Below are 20,432 nucleotides of genomic sequence, written 5' to 3' on the forward strand. Positions count from 1 at the left end.
ACTGAGTTTCCAGTCGATGAAATGAGTCAGTGACTTGGGCACTGCTGTTCATTAATGTAACCTTAAAGGAGTAAGGTTATTAAGAACACTTCTTTCCAAAGCTTTTAAATTACAAAGATCCAAAATCTGTTGTTATGTGGTGCCGAAGTCCACACTTGAACTTGAGTCAGTTAGAAAAGAACACAAAATTGAGTTCCATTATGCAGGCGTACACATGACTGTGATGTTTATCAACCTTAACCAGAATACTTTCAGAACACTGTCTGGTTAGCACGAACATCAGTGGAGACGAAACCTAACCTTCGAATTGTGGAAGATTGTAGTTATGTTCAGTGGCGTCATTTCAGATTTTTCTTTTTTTTTTGGGGTGCGAGCAGGTTTGAGAGCCCTATCATCTGGGTAGGGTGCGCTGTTGGCCCCCCCCATCGAAAAATTTCTGGAAATTTCTTTGCATTTTGAAGCCACATAAGAGCTGTGTTGAGTAAATATAGCAACAAACAGGTGTTCCACACCCACCCATATATTATTATTATTAATAATATTATCATTATTATTTCAAAGGCTAGGGGGCAAACCAAGTCTTGGGGGGGGGGATCAGTGTATTGAGGGGCAAGTGCCCCTCCCCTCCCACCCCCGCAAATGACTCCCCTGGTTATGTTGCACTGAACTTCAGGATGAATGAAACCTACGGAAGAAGCTCAATAATTTAATAAATCCAGTAAAAAATACCAAATATTTCCATATATGTGAGCAAAATGATAAAAAACCAAGTTGATAAAATTCAACTCCATAAATGCATAAAGTCTTGAATATACTTTAAATGCAAAAAAAAAAAAAAAAGAAACTGATACAATCCCTTAATTAAGTGTTTAATATTCATCGCCTTCAATTTCCCCGTCACCATCCGCAGAGTCGACCCCAACCTCCTCGTAGTCCTTCTCCAGAGCTGCTAAATCCTCACGGGCCTCAGAGAATTCTCCCTCCTCCATTCCCTCGCCAACATACCTGGGGAAAGATTCAGTACACGAAGTTGTAGAACCAAATTTGTATTAAAGGATTATTATTAATATTATTATTGTTATTCAGAAGATGAAGAACCCTATTCATATGACACAAGCCCACCAAAGGGGCCATTGACTTGAAGTTCGAGCTTCCAAAGAATATTTAGTGAATATAAAAGGTAATTGTTATTACTAATATTATTATTATGATTGTGATTCAGAAGATGAACCGTATTCGTATGGAACAAGCCCACCACAGTAAATTAATAAACAGATAACAAAGTACTGAAATGCAAGAGAATAGCGTAACTTATAGAAGCTGACATACAGTTATTTCAAGTTAAGGAAGCAGGTGGTGCTAAATATCAAAATCAAACGTTAGGCCAAATGGCAGAGGCTCATTTTAATATCTTTCAAAGTAATTATTTGATCGAAATGGTAATTTGGCACAGTGTACAAGACACCTCCCGCTAATTTTTGGTAATATAATGCTTTGTCAAATGATTTTAGTTAAGGCGTTTACTCTTGACTTTTAAAGGCAAAGTCGCATGAGTCAGCAGGACTAATCCACGCAATCAACGTCCGTTATCCCTCATGAACAGGATGGAGGCGGAGATGGAGAGTCAGGAAAGTGGGTTGAGGGAGGGATGAGGAGGAAGGGAGAGGAGGGACGGATAAGGATAAGACGTTCGAATGCATAGTTTGGCGATGCTTGGCAACACCATGGAAGTCAAGTAAACGTCTTAACTAAAACCATATGACAATGCACTATATTACCAAAAATTAGCGGGAGGTGTCTTGTACACTGTGTCGAAGGACCATTTCGATCAAATAATTACTTTGAAAGATATTTGGGAAAAACGATGACTCGCAGTCCCTGAAATGGATATTAAGCGATCTCTATGTCGATGATACTTATTATTATATTTATTTTTACTTTTCTTAGTACTATTCATGTCTTGCATTTACGTCCACCTGCAGAGGAACTTAGTGTGGCTTGAAACTGCTGTGTTTTTCAAGATTGAAGAAACATCATTTTGTGTTGACTGGATAACTATTCTCCGTAACACAATGGTGAGATGCATGAGCTTTACTTACCAGTGCACAAATGCTCTCTTGGCATACATGAGGTCGAACTTGTGGTCCAGACGTGCCCAGGCTTCAGCAATAGCAGTTGTGTTGGACAGCATACAGACTGCACGTGACACCTTAGCCAGATCTCCGCCAGGAACAATGGTAGGTGGCTGATAATTAATTCCAACCTGTGATGTTAAAATTGCAGTTGTAAATTAACCAGGAGCACAGTTTTATAAAGTGTAGATGTAGGAATCTCATTCTTACACTGTATTCCAGTCTGTTATGCGGCGTTATACTGCATCCACAAGGTCTGACAAAGGTTTGTCTTGGAACTGTAACAAGTCTAAAGTGCTGGTTCACTTTTTTCTTTTTAACCTGCATTTAAAAGTTTAACACTTGTGCCTACAGAATTGATACTACCTTGAAACCTGTTGGGCACCTGTGCACAAAACATATGCCAACAAATTGATTATGTTCTGAAACTCGTTGGACACCTGTGCACAAAACATATACCTACAAAATTGATACTACCTTGAAACCTGTTGGGCACCAGTCCACAAACTGAATTGTGCGCTTGGTTTTGATTGTAGCAATGGCGGCATTCACGTCCTTGGGCACAACATCACCACGGTACAGGAGGCAGCAAGCCATGTACTTGCCATGTCGAGGATCACACTTCACCATCTGAGGAGAGTTCAAACTGTCAGGAGCCCGAAGTGCATAGATCGGAATTTTCCAGTAATGTAAAAGTTAAATAATCAGACAGGCAGCTGAAAGCCCTCTTTTAAGCCAGGTGTGATGGGAATGAGGAAGAGGAGGAAGAAATATGTCTCGAAAGAATCTTTTTTTTATGCAAAATCACAGACTTTAGTAATCCTTTCCAACATGAAGCGAATGCCACCTAGTTCTCAAGACACATCACTATTTTCTCAACTACCAAAGAAGCAATAAAACCCCATCGTTAGATAAAAGCAAAGAGGATGTCAACAGCAGAGTTAATGTTTCATTTTTCTGTAGGCTAAGGTACTTCTACAGTCTTGCTGATTCTGAACAACAGACTGGAGTGCTTGCTGCTCTCAATATCTTAATTGGAATTCAAGCCTTGAGTCTTCGAAAGGACCTGATATAGATTTCAATACCAAATTGATATTCACAGTCCTTTAGAGCTTGGGAAACTTTTACTTCCTTAAAGCTTTGCAGCAAGTTGAGGTTTGACTCAAGTCTAACATCTCCGTTGCACCTTATGAAAACAAAACCATAGCAACATTGGTATATTTCTGACATCAGAAAGCCTACTTGGTTACATTATCATTGGCTGATGCAATGATCTGAGATTCTTTCCTAACAAGACAGTATAAATGATTGGCAACTTTTGTTATAACTAGTCAGTGTCTTGAAAAATATGGGATATATTTCGAAGATTTCCTCAACCTTTGCATTAATGAGTTACTGCTCTTGACGCAAGTTTAAAAACCTCGTAATTCAATGATTTTAACTCAACACGTACCTGGTTAGCTGGCTCGAAACAAGCATTAGTGATCTCCGACACAGAAAGTTGTTCATGGTAAGCCTTCTCGGCAGATATGACGGGCGCGTATGTCACCAGAGGGAAGTGAATGCGTGGGTATGGTACCAAGTTGGTTTGGAACTCTGTCAAGTCGACATTCAGGGCACCGTCGAACCTAAAGTTTCAAAAGGTTCAAGTTATACAGAAGTGAGTGACATTCACCTAGAATATTATTATTATAATTATTATTATTCAGAAGATGAACCCTATTCATATGGAACAAGCCCACCAAAGGGGCCACTGACTTGAAATTCAAGAAACTTCCAAAGAATATGGTGCTCATCAGGAAGTAAGAGAAGGTCAAGGGAAATACAGAAAGAACATAAATGTCAGAATTATGTCAGTTGTAAAAATATGCTACTGATGATTAAAGCACTTGCCTGAGAGAAGCAGTGATAGAGGATACAATCTGACCAATCAGTCTGTTGAGATTGGTGTAGGATGGTCTTTCAATATCCAGGTTTCTTCGACAGATATCGTAAATGGCTTCGTTGTCAACCATAAATGCACAGTCGGAATGTTCTAGTGTTGTGTGGGTCGTCAGAATAGAGTTGTAGGGTTCTACGACGGCAGTAGCAACCTGAAAGAAAAAATTGAAGGTCGGGCTGTATGAATAATGATTTCCACATTGAAATACTTTTTGTCGTCTTAATAAGTTCTAGAAGAGTAATATAATCACAATACTCTCTCGAAACTTTCTAGACAATAACATGTGAATGCCAGACCATCTAAAGACCGTAACAGAACGTTTCTTTCTTACCTGAGGTGCTGGGTAAATGGAGAATTCCAGCTTGCTCTTCTTGCCATAGTCCACTGAGAGTCGCTCCATCAACAGAGAAGTGAATCCAGAGCCAGTTCCTCCACCAAAGGAATGGAAGATTAAAAAGCCCTGGAAGAAAGTTAAAGGAATAAAGGAAACTGGAGTCGCTGTGTATTCCACCCCTCTTGGCTTGGAACTTTTCAAATTCAGAGCCTACAACTCCGTATCCAGATCAAAATTCAAACAACAGACAAGTTTCGCCAAAAACAAAAGGCATTGCATAGAGTCAGTCATGTTAACAAATCCTACTTTGCTAGCAAATGCTTCCAATGCCCAGATCATACCATTTCCCTTTAGTTCCTGTGCTAAATACTTTATCCAAGATTCAGACTCATGTTCCTTGCAAGCGAGAATGTCACTCAAAGGGATAAACTGACATTAATACTACAGCTCAATACACCAATCTTTGAAGCTCCAGAAGGACGCGTCTTTCATGTGTGCAACAATGCCTTTGCAAAACTGTAAGTGACTGAAGCTTAGTATGTGTTTCTTACATGTTGCAGGATGTCAAAAGTCAGGAAGCCGCCGCAGCTTACCAATAGTTACGGCAAAAAAGAAAGAACCACGAGTTTCAAAATATTCACAGAATACGGTGACATGAGATCCGATGTACAATACTGAAGCTTTATTGGTTTATCTAGGCAAGTTCATATACAAAAGCCCTTATAGCATCTAGTTCTTGTAGTAACTGCAGCCCTTCCTAAAGACTAATCAAAATAAAATCTTGAAACGTGAGAGCCAATTCCATTTAGTTCTCACGCCACTTAACTAGCTTGCCAAGTTCTATACTGTACAAAAGATATTCAGCAATCTTCAGAATAATTATCAGTTGTCATTTACACAGCCATGTATATGCAACGTTGACATTTGGCATAGACTTCAAGTGAGTTCATTATTTGTTGCAAAAGATGTACTACAACGACAAACATCCTCTGCCAGACCTGGCTGTTGTTGCTCGCAACACTAGGCAGGTTGTTGCGGCAGTGTGTCGTTTTCAGGTATCAGGTTTAATGCTACTCAGTTTGCTGAGAGTTTTGTCTAGGCTGCAACTAAAGCGTGGAATAGTTTGCTAAGTGCAGTTATGGAATCTTCTGGTCTCCAAATGTTTAAACGAGGAGCAAAATCATTCCTACATATTCAATTCAGATTCATTCCTGCTCTCTGCTGACGCCTCCTGAATTTCAGGCATGTTGGTTTGATTGTTTATTCCCTCATATATATTTATTTATCACCTTTTCCTATAAATTGTTTCTCTTTGGCGCCCTCTTGGGCTTAAAATCTTTTGGCTCTGTCCGTAAGGGTTTTCAACTGAAGGTTCAAAGAAAGAGAGGAGCTATTATGCAACTTGCAATTAACTTTCTGTCCTTTAAATATGAACCTGAATTGTTACACTCCTGAAAGTTTATGCTCAGAACAGTTGGGTCAGACTTACCTGCAGTCCAGTGCACATGTCTGATATTTTCCTAATTCTGTCAAGAACCAGGTCCACGATTTCCTTTCCAATGGTGTAGTGTCCTCTCGCGTAATTGTTAGCAGCGTCTTCTTTGCCTGTGATGAGCTGCTCTGGGTGGAACAGCTGTCTGTAGGTCCCAGTTCTGACCTCATCTGAAAAAAGAAAAAAATTTTTAACTGAATCTTCTTCTTTAAAAAAAAATACAGAAACTACTACTTATTTATTCTTTGAAATGTTCTTCAGTGTCTTCACTGTTCTTACCTCATCTGAGAAGAATGATTTGATTTTAACTGATTCTTCTTTAAAAAATACAGAAACTACTGCTTATTTATTCTTTGAAATGTTCTTCAGTGTCTTCACTGTTCTTACCTCATCTGAGAAGAATGATTTGATTTTAACTGATTCTTCTTTAAAAAATACAGAAACTACTACTTATTTATTCTTTGAAATGTTCTTCCCAGTGCCGTCACTGTTCTTACCTCATCTGAAAAAGAATGATTTGATTTTCTTCAGTTCTTCTTTAAAAAATACAGAAACTACTTCTTATATATTCTTTGAAATGTTCTTCAGTGCCGTCACTGTTCTTACCTCATCTGAGAAGAATGATTTGATTTTAACTGATTCTTCTTTAAAAAATACAGAAACTACTACTTATTTATTCTTTGAAATGTTCTTCAGTGTCTTCACTGTTCTTACCTCATCTGAGAAGAATGATTTGATTTTAACCGATTCTTCTTTAAAAAATACGGAAACTACTACTTATTTATTCTTTGAAATGTTCTTCAGTGTCTTCACTGTTCTTACCTCATATGAGAAGAATGATCTAATTTTAACTGAACCTTCTTCTTAAAAAATAAAAATACAGAAACTTAGCCTCTGAAAACTTGCCATGTGGCTACTTCTTATTTATTCTTTGAAGTGTTCAGCAGTGGCTGCACTATCTATACAAGGGTGATGTGCTCTATCAGCAAAAGTAAATACCATCCTAAGATATGTATATACGTATGGGAATTATATATTTTGCTAATTAGAACCTCAAGGGTTCAATGAACCACCCTAACACATTCCAGCTTGTATTTTACTCATTTATTTATATTTTTATCCGTTTATTTATTGATTTGCTTTTGTTTTCTTTTCTAATCATTGATCTCCTCTTTCTGTATTTCCTATTATCTTCTGTAACTTCTTTCAAATGAATACCATAGTCATTCGAAGGTTGAAATTCAAGTCAGTGGCCCCTTTGGTGGGCTTGTTCCATATGATTTGGGGTTAATCTTCTGAATATTAATAATAATAATAATAATAATAATAATAATAATAATAATAATAATAATAATAATAATAATAATTATAATAATAATAATTAATTTCAAGTCAGTGGCCCCTGTTGGATTGTTTTTCATATGAACTGAAGTTTATTTTCTTAATAATATGTAATAATAATAATAATAATAATAATAATAATAATAATAATAATAATAAGTCAGTGGCCCCTGTAAGTTGTTTTCATATGAACTGGGGTTTTATTTCTTAATAATAATAATAATAATAATAATAATAATAAAGTCAGTGGCCCCTGTAGGATTGTTTCATATGAACTGGGGTTTATTTTCTTAATAATAATAATAATAATAATAATAATAATAATAATAATAATAATATAATATGTGTATGTGCTCTTAGGCATTGTCTACTCATCTAATAATTGAGGCGCTATTGTATATTTAGACTTATCCTGTCAATAATAATAATAATAATAATAGTATGCAAGGTACTGGGTCAGTGTCTAATCGCTCTATAATAATTGAGACTATTAAGAATATCTGTACTTACATATGTCAATTATAATAATAATAATAATAATAATAATAATAATAATAATAATAATAATAATAATAATAATAATAATAATAATAATAATAAACAACTTTATACTGAAGGTACTGTCTGCTCCAGTCTAACAGTATACTGTCACCAACCGACTACTGAAGGTTCAAGGTCAACGAAGACAGCCCTCGGGACGTGTTTTCCTGACGAAGTTTCGCTGAAGAAGGTGTTGAAGGAATCGTCTCCGCCGCCGATGGTTTTATCCGAGGGCATCTGCCCGTCAGGCTGAATGCCGTGCTCTAGGCAGTATAACTCCCAGCAGGCGTTGCCCATCTGGACACCGGCCTGGCCTATGTGGACACTGATGCATTCACGCTGAAAGAGTGAAAAAGAAAGTGTCTTTTAGTCTGTGAAATGCTGAAGCTTTTACATTTTCTGTAATTCACGCTGAAAGTAAAAAAAAAAAAAAGTTTTTTTTCTTAGTCTATGAAATGCTTTAGCTTTTCAATTTTCTCTGGTTGCAAAGAACATAACTGTAAACTGGTTAACAATTTTTTTTTTTATCCATAGCATTTCTAAATACAGACTGTAAGTTGTGTTAAAATGCGTACTAGATTGTTGCCATTACGGTGTGTTTATATAAATAAAAAAAAAAATATATATATATATATATATATATATATATATATATATATATAACGTAAAGAAACTTTAATGATTACTCAGAAACTGTTCATAAAAATAATAGGATCTAAATAAAGCTTTGCCCTCAACCACATTGATAAGCAAGAGTCTTGCTGCTCTTAACAAATTATCATATGGTTTGATGATTTCTATCTTATTCACTCAGAAGGGATAATTCGAATGAAATGTTGTCTATTGGGTCATTGCTGAGTCGGGAAGTTGGGAAAAACTCGCTGGTATGCAAGCAGTTAGCTTGCATTTTGCAGTTGCTCTCAGGTTCCAACTTCTTTTAGACTTGTATGGCCCAGTGGGTAACGCCCTTGTTTCCACCTGAGAGACCTGGGTTCGATCCCGAAGTCAGAATTTATTTCTGTTCCACACGTGATTGTGTGTTGATGATTTCTATCTTATTCACTCAGAAGGGATAATTCGAATGAAATGTTGTCTATTGGGTCATTGCTGAGTCAAGGAAGTTGGGAAAACTGCTGGTATGCAAGCAGTTAGCTTGCCCAGGTAATTCCTTGGGTGCAGTTGTCTCAGGTTCCAACTTCTTTTAGACTTGTATGGCCCATGGGTAACGCCTTACTTTCCACCTGAGAGACCTGGGTTCGATCCCTGACGTGAGTCAAAAAATTTATATATATATATATATATATATATATATATATATATATATATATATATATATATAACGTAAAAACTTTTAATGATTACTCAGAAACTGTTCATAAAATAATAGGATCTAAACCAGCTTTGCCCTCAGCCACGACGATAAGCAAGGTCTTGCTGCTCAGCAACAAGTTAGCCATATGGTTTGCAGATTCCTTCACGCACACACACAGTTGTTGATGCCCTATCTCGAACAATTTGGACAGCCATTTTTACAATTTTTAACTGAGGTTTGTATGTTCATGTGTTGGATTAAAATACGTCTAGAATGGAATTTAAATATTGTTGAACAGCTCTAGGAAGCTAAGCAAACCTTAACATTACAACTTACAATTTCAAGATCGTCGTAAATCATTACCCATATCTCACAACCTGTTAATTTTTTACTGGAATTAACATGCAGTGAAGTATGCGCAATTAAAATTCATTCAAACTTGAAAGGAAGGTATTTCAACGAGGGCGAGAGGAGGGGGGGAAAGAAAAGGAAGCTAGACGTTCTACTTTGATGAGTCACAGAAGGGGGTTGCAGACACGCCAGTCTTCTTCTTCGCTCCAACCCAACCATTCTACAGACAGGTCCCCTCCCAATAACCGCACCTACCTACCCTCCCCGTTACTAACGCTATAGAGCAACTGTTGTCCTCTCTTGAGAGAAATAACCCAACCTTACGAATTTGTTGATAGAAGTGTATAGCCATACGATCTTTCAAAGAGAATGCGCCTTTTTGCACGTCGTACATTTTCGTAACTTTGCTCTCAAAGTATCTTTGTGTCGTCTGATCCTAAGCCCCTACCTTGCCCACATGACACAATGCCCCCCTTTCATCTGGAGTACAAGGTCTAAGGAGAAAGCTTAAAGGATGTTTGTACTATATGAAGCGAAGGTCAAATAATCATCATTCTTGTTCACTTATAACATCTAAAGTCGAGCTTTCATCAGCGATTGCTACATTTGCTAATTGACAGCCAGTGAAACCGCATTCAAAAAACAATCGTAGGTGTCATTAGCCACGCTGTTATTACCATCCCTCAATTCTCCCAACAATCAGCGCGCTTCAGCTGCTAGTTATTTGGCTTCTAAAATTCAAGAGGAGAGGTTGGGCTATCGACTCCTACTTCAACATTCCACAAGCTGTAGACTGTAAACCGCAGCACGCATCAAGGATAAGAGGTACTGCAAAACATGTCTGTGCAGTAATGCAATGATAATGACCGGAAAGCTTTTAGGATCGAACTACCGAAATTGTAATGGCTCGGGAACAGTTCCCTGAACTTGTTCGGTTTCGCTTTGATTTATGAATCATTTGGGAGGGCAAGGTTTCCTGACTATCATTAGCCTTCATAAGACGACTTAGGCATCAGTTAGGAGCAAGGTTTCCTGACTAACATCAGCCTTCATAGTTATGAACAAGGTCTGCTGACTAACATCAGACTTCGTAAGACGACTTCTGCATCAGTTAGGAACGAGGTTTCCTGACTAACATCAGTCTTCATAAGACGACTTATGCATCAGTTAGGAACAAGGTTTCTTGACTAACATCAGTCTTCATAAGACGACTTATGCATCAGTTAGGAACAAGGTTTCGTGACTATCATTAGCCTTCATAAGACGACTTAGGCATCAGTTAGGAACGAGGTTTCCTGACTAACATCAGCCTTCATAAGACGACTTATGCATCAGTTAGGAACAAGGTTTCTTAACTAACATCAGCCTTCATAAGACGACTTATGCATCAGTTAGGAACAAGGTGTCCTAACTAACACCAGCCTTCATAAGACGACTTACAGCTACATCAGTCGAAACCACAGAAACTGGGTTCGTACGGTCCGAGCAGAAGAAAGTCGCCGACGTCTTCATAATACGTGGCTCGAGGCATTTCCGTTCTGGGATTACCTCAGTTGTTCCCTTCCTCTACACCTAGACTCAGAAAGAAGCTGCTTGAGTTTTTTTTTTTTTCTTTTTAACGAATTATTTGAGTAAATAAGAGGAAGTCACGGCACTTAAACTTACTTGCTAGCTACGCCCTGGTTCGAGTGGTTAAGATTTCGTGATAGGTATGCAAATATTAACAAATGAACATATATATAACTAACGAGAACCTATTTATGACTGTCAGCCTTTAGCGCTTATAATTCATTCATGATTAAGTCATTCATTACCACGTATAAGAAAGTACGAACTTTTTTTTTAGTGTGTGTCACCTTTAGTAGTGAGAGAGAGAGAGAGAGAGAGAGATTGTGTGTATGTGTGTGTCAAAGAGAGAGAGATATGAGGAACCTTGTCTTATGGTTGCGAGTGGAGCCATTCCCCGCGAAGTCCTTTTAAGCATAAACTAACCTGGCCGTGAAAGGCGAATGCTGTGAAGGTCTTAATAACCGCAGCGTTATGACGACAATGGACTGTTAGTCACCCATAATTTAAGGGTGTGTCGTAAATATGCACATTACACAGGGGAAGGAAGGCGCTCTTTGCACTACACATTAATCGTAATGGAAGGAAGGAGGGGCAGATTGATAATGGATTGGGGGAGGGGGGGTGTTGTTGTTGGATCCGGTCGGCTACCTGTAGGAAGGGGGGTCAACGGCCGGAAGCTGGTTTGGACGACCATAGACCCAGTCAAGGAGTTTGTGATTTGACTGGGACCAGGGATTGGTTGTTACCAAATGAAATCGTGGGTCCATATGATTTAATCTTACGTGCATATGATCGAACGATGTTCTGATTCTTTTCAAACAGGCTCTAGAACTGATTTAAAATGCTTCTCTATACTAGGCCTAGGAAGTGGTTGCTACCTACATTCTTAAACCGTATATCTATGTGATTTAATTGTACGTTCATATAATTAACAAAAAAATTTTTTTTTGAAACAGGTTGTACAACTGAATCAAAATGTTACCACAAATAATACCTCTCTTTACAGTGACCAGGAATTGGTTGCTACCTATATAATTAAATCATAATATGTCCGAGTGATTTAATCACGTGTGTTATGTTCAGCGATATTTTAATTCAAATTTTGTTTAGCCCGGTTCTAGAATTGATTCAAAATGGTTATAAGTTCGAATGGACTTCAGTATAACCTATCTCAGTTCATGCTTTCCCTTTGAGGTCTAAAATGACGAACGTATCTTAATAAAATGCTTAGTTAATGAAATTAGACTTAGAAGAAGCTAACAGTTTTGGGACTAGGAGGTGACCGCCATAAAAGAAGGCTATGTGAACGTATTTGTTTGTGCGTGTGTGTGTGTGTAAGTTGTTCAGCTCTCGCAAAAGTGACGAAGGAACACATAGGTATTTCAAGTACTGTTAGCTGGGGTGGTCAGTGACTATTGAGGAATGCAGTGGCTATCAAGATTTCTTCTTCTTTTTTTTTCTTTTATCAAGAGGATGAAATACCAAACCACTCTCGCTTTACGACAGTGCTGTCGAAGGGCAAATGGTTGGGATTATAAGGCTTCCAAATCAAAATTAGAGCCTTTGCAAAAGGAGTAGCATTACGTTAACTTAAAATAAAAATTGCAAAAAATCAGATATAGTGTTATGTGTTATTGCTGTTCATTGATACATTCGAAATAATTGTATGTATAGATATTGATAAAGATACACGAATATATATTGAACACAAACTCTACATACATTATATATATATATATATATATATATATATATATATATATATATATATATATATATATATATATATATATGAAGATTAAATTCACTATATCTTAGGAACGAACTGCACCCAAAGAGAATTGTACTTGATGTTGATAAGTCGACAGTTTATCATATACATCTGACCCAGGTTCGAATCCTGACCGAGGCAGGAGTGCTTATCATTTATAAATTCCTTCGGATGCTATAAATTATGTCCTGGATGTAGCGTGAATTCGATATCAAATATTTGTACCTTAATGTATGTGAGGACAAGAAAGTCACATGTGCGTGATTTTATTTATATATATATGTATGCACACAACCTTGTTCATATATAAATATATACAAATCTGTATATATATACATATATATGATCTATATCTTTCTTTTGTTTATATATACATATATATAGTGTATATATACATACATACACATATACGTATGTATAAACGAGCAACAAAACAGCATAAAATTCGACATAGCAACTGCAACGACGTTCCTTCATGATGATCACCGATCAGAGCTTGTGGACGGTCTACACAAGCCCAATCTTGTCTCTTCCTTGTGAAGTTCTCTCTCTCTCTCTAATCTACTGTACGTCTTTGGGGGAAGCGACCGACCGACCACTTCCGCCGGTGATGCGGTCATTTCCTCCGCTAAAACTCTTGCAAGTTGCTGACTACTTTACACGCGCGCGCGCGTACATATCCGCAGAAGATTGACCGCTACCGTTTTCAGGAATCTTGTGAAAAGCCACAAGACGAGAGAGAGAGAGAGAGAGAGAGAGAGAGAGAGAGAGAGAGAGAGAGAGAGAGAGAGAGGTTGGAGAGAGTAGACGTCCTTCAGGCTCGCATGGTAGGAGGGAATTGGGCTCGACGTCCTGTCAAATAACAAGATTATTCACTCAGTATTAACTAACTTTACAGGCTCGCTCAGTATGATTTAAATTACAAGATTTACAGGCTCGCTCAGTATTAACTAAATTTACAGGCTCATTCAGTATCAACTTAATTTACAGGCTCACTTAGTACCAACTAAATTGACAAGCTTACTCAGTATTAACTAAATTTACAGGGTCATTCAGTACTTACTAAATTTGCAGGCTCACTCAGTACTATCTAAATTTACAAGCGTAGAGTCAAATCAGACATGACGTAGTTTATATATTCTATTTCATAGTTGAGAAAGTTTATGCGTCTATGTGAGTCAACTCTATCCAAATGGCTGCCACATGGGCCTACAATGACAACTTTTCACCAGGAATTTGATGCGGTGCATTACAGTTTGCAAGCTCGTTGCTAAGACATCCTAGGCCAGATTTCGATTTGATGATATTCTCATTCAGAGAGAGAGAGAGAGAGAGAGAGAGAGAGAGAGAGAGAGAGAGAGAGAGAGAGAGAGAGAAGATTATGCGGCCATGCTAAAAAATAAATGACGAGAAGAAAATGTTAGAATGCCTGGTAGATAACGTACTATTCAGTATTAAAAGAAACGAACATAATAACATAAGTTGGAAAATAATTAAGCCGTGAAAGTTTTTTCCACTTGCGTTGTAATTTCTTATACATGAATTATCCAATCGTCATTTCGTCAAGTCCTTCGTAAATGGACTCATCATAACGACGACGGTGTGCCTCTGAAACTCAGTTTATCAGAGAGCGGAAGTAAGCTGTGGAAGTATATGTAATTTCTGACTACCGATGAATTGAACGAGGAATTTAGAAGCGTTTTATTAAGCTCAATATGTCTTCAATAATAACAGTGATTCTGAGCCATTTACCAATGCTCGTCATCGTGAGCAACGCCTCTCCCGCAAATAATATCTGACGAATGGTTTTACCTGGGTGGGGTGAGGCCGCCTGGTCTTGGTCCCACTGTTTTTGGTTAAGTTAGTTTTCACTTTGACGGAGCAGTAATCTTTCATTTTAGTTTAATTTTCGCTTTCTACTTTCTTTCCACCCCGGCATCGACCCACAACAGTAGACTAACGATTGAGATCCGTCTTCATTTTTAACTGAATGCCCCGATGCCGGTGCGTTTCAGTTTCACCGCACCACGAGAACCAGAGAGAGAGAGAGAGAGAGAGAGAGAGAGAGAGAGAGAGAGAGAGAGAGAGAGAGAGAGAGAGAGTTCAGCCATTGAACAGAAGGCGAGAAGGGATCATTGCAACATTCAATAGAACAGAATTTCATAGCAGGGGCAATTTACTCAGCAGCGCCTGCGTGCGTGTGCACACACACACACACTCTCTCTCTGTCTCTCACACACCTAGACGCAGTAATGAATCTACGAGAACGAGTCAGATAACTTCCCCGTAGCGTAAGTGAACCCAAACAAAGAGATCTATATATATCCCCCTAATTTAAACACAGAGGGGCTTCCCTCACATAAACCCTCTCAAAGCCCTCACACAGGCGGGCAATGGCGGTTTAAGTCCCTGCTGCAACCGCTCTTGATATCAGCAGACAGTTTGCCTTCTTGTTGGGGATTCGACATTTCTTTGTGCTCCATAGTTTTGGAGAGGGTGGCATTGTGAGTGACTCTATGACTGACGTCTTTAAGTTAAAGGGTTTCATCAGGATATTGGACGTGAGAAGTACCTCTCTGCCACATGTAGCGATAGATGTACTTGAGGATAGTCAGATGGTTGCACATTCTTAAAAATACTCCTTGGCTATTTCCCCAGGCTTAATCTAAACGGCATGAGAGTTACGTAAACGACTCAGTCTTGAGACTACCCTCAGCAGGGGCCGGGAAGGGAGAGAGAGAGAGAGGAGAGAGAGAGAGAGAGAGAGAGAGAACCTCGGTCTTTTGAAACCTTCTGTACTTATGACACCTACGTTAACTGAGATTTTTTAATGTCAGAAGTACAAGTAAGAATATCAGCTTCACCGTAAAAGTTCGTTTCACTTTTCCCTTTCACTCCCCTACTACCACACCCTCTAACACCCTCCCCCCACTATCCACAGACCGCACTTATCCTTAACCATCTTCCAGTAACACCAGTAGGGTTTTCTTTCGCATTCCTCCGCCTAATTTGGTCTCCTCTTTGGCTGATTCTCGGGATTCCTTCTTCTTCTTCAAACTGGGTCAATAAAACGCTGGAACTTGAAAGATTCACTAGCGAGAGATAGGAACATATTCTAACACCTTCAACTACTCGTATAACCTGACGCGATATATGGAAACACAAGTCATTAAGAACGTAATAGTAAGTATTTCACATATTCTTAATGTAAGATAATTAAATTACTATAACTAAGACAATACTCTAGGCATGATTATTGAAACCTCTAAAGACGTTCGTGTAATTAACAAGTTCATTTCGACAGAACAATCATCTGAGAACTAACGAAGAATTATAAATAAATAAATAAATAATATATATATATATATATATATATATATATATATATATATATATATCTTAACTCGAATTCTTCAAGCTTTTTTTGGATACGTTTGTCACTGCAGAAATATCCAAGATCAAGTGCAAAAATATGAAGAAATGTGGTGTCCGGTAGCGAAGCAGCCCGGTTTCCATAATCTGAAAACGGTCGCTGCCGATTATGGAACCCGGGTTCGTTTTCCCTTTGGGACGTCACAATTTCTTCATTTTCTGCATTTAGATAAAAAGGCTTTATAACATTTAACGTATCCAAAAATCAAAAAATTCAGGAGGGTTAAGAGGGCACATTCTAGCTATTACAGTTACATATGTAATCTGCTAAAAAGTGACCAAGTAGATTCTATATATAATATATATATATATATATATATATATATATATATATATATATATATATATATATATATATATATAATATATATGTAATGCCCTGTGGAGACAGGCAGCAACAAGTACTTTCAGGGCACGCTGTGAGGAGGCCTTGTGGCGGGAAGACTGTCAGTAAATTTATTCACACGACTTCAAACCAGACTGTTACGTTAAATATTTCGATAACATCAACAAAACTGATCTTTTACGAAAGATGAACCTGTACACGAAAAGCGATATTAGTTGAGTAAAGGCTACGGTATAGAATAACGAATTTTTTAAACTTGAAGTTTTTGCACGGATGGCAAACATGTCTCGTAAGGTGTAATAACAGTTAATCCAATTAAACGGCATAATCATGTACTGAAACATGGTAAAATTGTAAACTCACCATTTTTGAAGTTAAATTGTCACACCGCACAGAAGATCGACCGCTGCTGACGAGGACTTCAAGGGATCCTTTTGAGCAATGACTCGCCGAAGTCGGTCTCCTCCTATATATCAACTTCCCTCTCCGGTTGCCAGTTTACGTTAAAAACTACGAGAGCCTCTTATACGGGCACCTAATTAGGCACTTCTGGTTTGATTTTAATCTGTACTAACCCACCACAGCCCCGATGAACTTTAATATAACTCCATAACAGAAAACGTCGACCGGTGACCGCCATATAACGGGTGTGTTTTTCGAGATCTTTGTTACACGCGATTCGATTGGCTGTTTGCCACGCCCATCCTCTCCACGAAGAGCGAGCATGATTGGTTCGCACATGGGCGGGAGATGTGTCTAACACAGTCTAACACATACTATCGAAGGCTTCGGAGCAAACCCTCCAGGCTGGTAATAATGATTCATCCATCAAGGAGCGTAATTGCGAATCGTGGGTCTCGGTGATTCAGCGGATTTTTCATTCTTCGGTGATCCCTTAATGGCGTCCGAGCGCACGTATGCGACTCCTCCCCCATTCAAAAACGTCGCTTTAGACGTGCTTATAAACTTCCTCTCCCTCCCCTCCCCCCATATCCCTCCTGCGGGAGGATATTTCCTTTTCGTGCATGTAGATCAAATTATGAATGCATTTCTTTGCGGGCTGCCATGCCTTGTATCGTGTGCTGTCTGTCGTAAACCGTTTTGAATGATTTGAATTGTTGGCATACACACAGATGTATTTGCTCCGGTAACGTAGGCCTATCGAAAACCTAGATACTTGGGTTACGTTATGCTAATCCCGTTGAAATAAATACACAATATACACTAACATAGCATACAGATAAAGCTTTGATAATGTGTCTCAAATGAAAATTAGATGAACAGCAGAATGAATTATTTAAATTGTTGAAGTATCATACAGAGATTTGTTTGCTCCGGTAATGTAGGCCTATCGAAAACCTAGATACTTAGGTTATGCTAATCCTGTTGAAATAAACAGACAGTATACAATTTAAACGTATCATGCACAGAAATTGTTTGCTCCGGTAATGTAGACCTATCGAAAACCTAGACACTTAGGTTATGCTAATCCTGTTGATATAAATAGACAATATACACTAACATAGCATACAGATAAAGCTTCGAAAATCTGTCTCAAATGAAAATTAGATGAACAGCAGATTGAAAAGGATCATTACTAAGTGTTCTTGCTCCTGAGTTATGTGGTTATTGTTGGAACCTCATTTATTTATTTTCATAATCACACGAGCTTCGGTTGATGATGTTTGAACTTTTCACACAATAGGATACATGACTGCTCTTGTGGAAATAGCAACGTTTTTTATCTTGTAAATTACTTATATTAGCATAAAAACTCGAGTGGGGTCTACTTTAACATTACACGGCATATTTTGGAAGCAAATAGCTTCTGAAAGCAGATAATAAGAGATTAGTTTGGCATTGCTAGATGTTTTATTGCTATGGTCTGGCGAAGTCACATGGTAGTTTTGACAAAATAAATATAACAACTCCGTAACCTTCAATAAGTTTAGAACATAAAAAAAACTATAGACTAGATTATGTTGACGTTCTCAATACAGTTAAAGTCATGAGATAGATTAGTTTTACCGTTTGCAAAACTCTGACTCAGTTCCATATATGCATATTATTGGAGGACCTCGAGGCCCTTGGCTGAAAGGCCCGTCGGAGCACTTCGAGGATCCCTGGCCAAAAGGCCTATCAGAGGACTTCGAGGATCCCTCGTCAAAAGGCCTGTCAGAGGACTTCGAGGATCCCTCGTCAAAAGGCCTGTCAGAGGACCTCGGGGGATCCCTGGCAGAAAGCCCCGTCGGTAGATCTAAAGAATCCCTTGCCAAAAGTTCCGCCAGAGGACCTCGAGGATCCGTGGCGGAAAGGCCCTTCAGAGGATCTCGAGGATCCCTGGCCAAAAGGTCCGTCAGAGGACTTCTAGGGTTCCCCTGCTGAAAAGCCCTTCGGAAGACGCCCGGTGTGTATCCTGCGCCTGTTTATGAGGACGCGACGGGCAGGCTTTCTTCGCTCTCCCGCTGGTTCAGAGTGAAACGCCTCAGCTGTATACGCTGTTCTTGTAAGGGGCTGGAATAAGTTGATTGTCTGCTCACTCTTCGTCGGTTACAGCGAAATTAAATGCACCTTTACATCATCAATATCCTCGTAGAAAGTTTTATTTTTTGCTTTTTAAAAATTCATTTATTATTTTTTTATTATCTTGTCTATTGTAAATATTGTAATCACCTCTTAAATATTTGCAAGGTTTACCTCTTTATATAAACTTGCAAATACTCTAACTTTCCATTTTGTTTTTCCTTTGGCTTTTTCATATGTGAACATTGTGTTCCTGAAAAGGAACCTGTGATATTCTTAAGCGTTTTGTCCGGCGGTGGCAAAGATAGTTTGAGGGATCTAATGTTTAGATAAGTGGGTTTTTATGTGTATGTGTGTGTGTTTGTGTGTGTATGTATGTATGTGTGCAACCCAGCCCAATGCTGAATACAGGTGTAGGGATATAGGAAAACTGAATGATGATTGGTAAAAATTACTGGTGAGAGAATGGAACAACTGATTCGTAGAGAAGACATAGAGTAACTAAAACGGATGATGGTAAAATGAGAGAATAAGTGATTCAGGGTAGGTGAAATTAGAAGAGTTTATTAAAGAATGAGAGACTTGTGTCTGTGGAAGCCAAGGTGGATTGTTTGAAAGGGGCTGTTGAGCAAACTCTCCTTTATGGAAGTAAAGTGTGAACGGTGAAAACAACTGAAAGCAAAAGTTGAAGCCGTTGAGATGAACGGTTTGTATGACATAAGAACTGAATTCGTGAGAAATTTTGGGGACTTGGTAAAACTGGTTAACAGGTGAAGCTATGAAGCTGGGTAATTTGAGATAGTGTAGCCGTGTGGAAAGAACAGAGGACGGTAGGTTAGCGAAACGGTTGCATAATTCATAAGACTTGGAAAGAGCCAGACAGACGGTGTGAAAGAGGTATTAGGATCTCAGGGACTTATTTTCATGGAAGCGTGAGAGAGCGTTCGACAAACTGCTGAAGAGCCTTGTATGTAAGGCGGACTTTGAAGTATGACTGTGACAGTAGCCTTCGTGTGGTTCTTACCAGGAATCACATCTACTTCAAACAAACGTCAACCATTTATGGGTCTCTTTTTTGGTAGGTCGGAGTTGAAAGGTCCACATCAGTCCTCTTAGCACCTTCGGCCCTTACCGCACTTAGGGCAAGAGTCAGTGCTGACAGAGGGCCAGCTTTGCCCAAACCAACCAACCACAGCACTGCGACCTCTTTCATTCCTCTGACTGTACCTCCGTTCATATTCTCTGTCTCCCATCTTACTTTCCACCCTCTCCTGACAATTGTTTCACAGTGCGACTGATAAGTTTTAGTACTGTTACACTTTTAAAACCTTTTTACGCTCAATTTCC

The 20,432-nt window shown here is 38.6% G+C and overlaps 2 protein-coding genes across 2 annotated transcripts in view; one reads left to right on the top strand and one right to left on the bottom strand.

Annotated features, from left to right (window-relative positions):
- LOC136852318 (sterol carrier protein 2-like) overlaps positions 1 to 20,432 on the top strand; it is a 236,860-nt gene that overhangs the window by 138,839 nt on the left and 77,589 nt on the right. The window lies entirely within an intron of this gene.
- Positions 694 to 17,343, bottom strand: LOC136852315 (tubulin alpha-1A chain-like). The gene is made up of 9 exons (XM_067126830.1): positions 16,926 to 17,343; positions 7,898 to 8,120; positions 5,898 to 6,070; positions 4,406 to 4,534; positions 4,026 to 4,225; positions 3,586 to 3,760; positions 2,610 to 2,762; positions 2,100 to 2,263; positions 694 to 1,005 (listed from the first exon to the last, which is right to left on the bottom strand). Exons 1-9 carry the CDS (start codon positions 16,926 to 16,928, stop codon positions 870 to 872), a joined length of 1,356 nt encoding a protein of 451 aa, XP_066982931.1. The 5' UTR covers positions 16,929 to 17,343; the 3' UTR covers positions 694 to 869.

Source organism: Macrobrachium rosenbergii, chromosome 25, assembly GCF_040412425.1.
Source record: "Macrobrachium rosenbergii isolate ZJJX-2024 chromosome 25, ASM4041242v1, whole genome shotgun sequence".
In the NCBI taxonomy this organism is placed as follows: Eukaryota; Metazoa; Arthropoda; class Malacostraca; order Decapoda; family Palaemonidae; genus Macrobrachium; species Macrobrachium rosenbergii.

Bases quoted from the DNA above. Each gene is read 5' to 3' on its own strand.
- LOC136852315 (XM_067126830.1), bottom strand. The intron at 4,226-4,405 runs GTAAGAAAGAAA...TTTTTCTTTCAG, and splicing joins CCATTTACCCAGCACCTCAG to GTTGCTACTGCCGTCGTAGA. The intron at 2,763-3,585 runs GTACGTGTTGAG...AACTCTCCTCAG, and splicing joins GTTTCGAGCCAGCTAACCAG to ATGGTGAAGTGTGATCCTCG.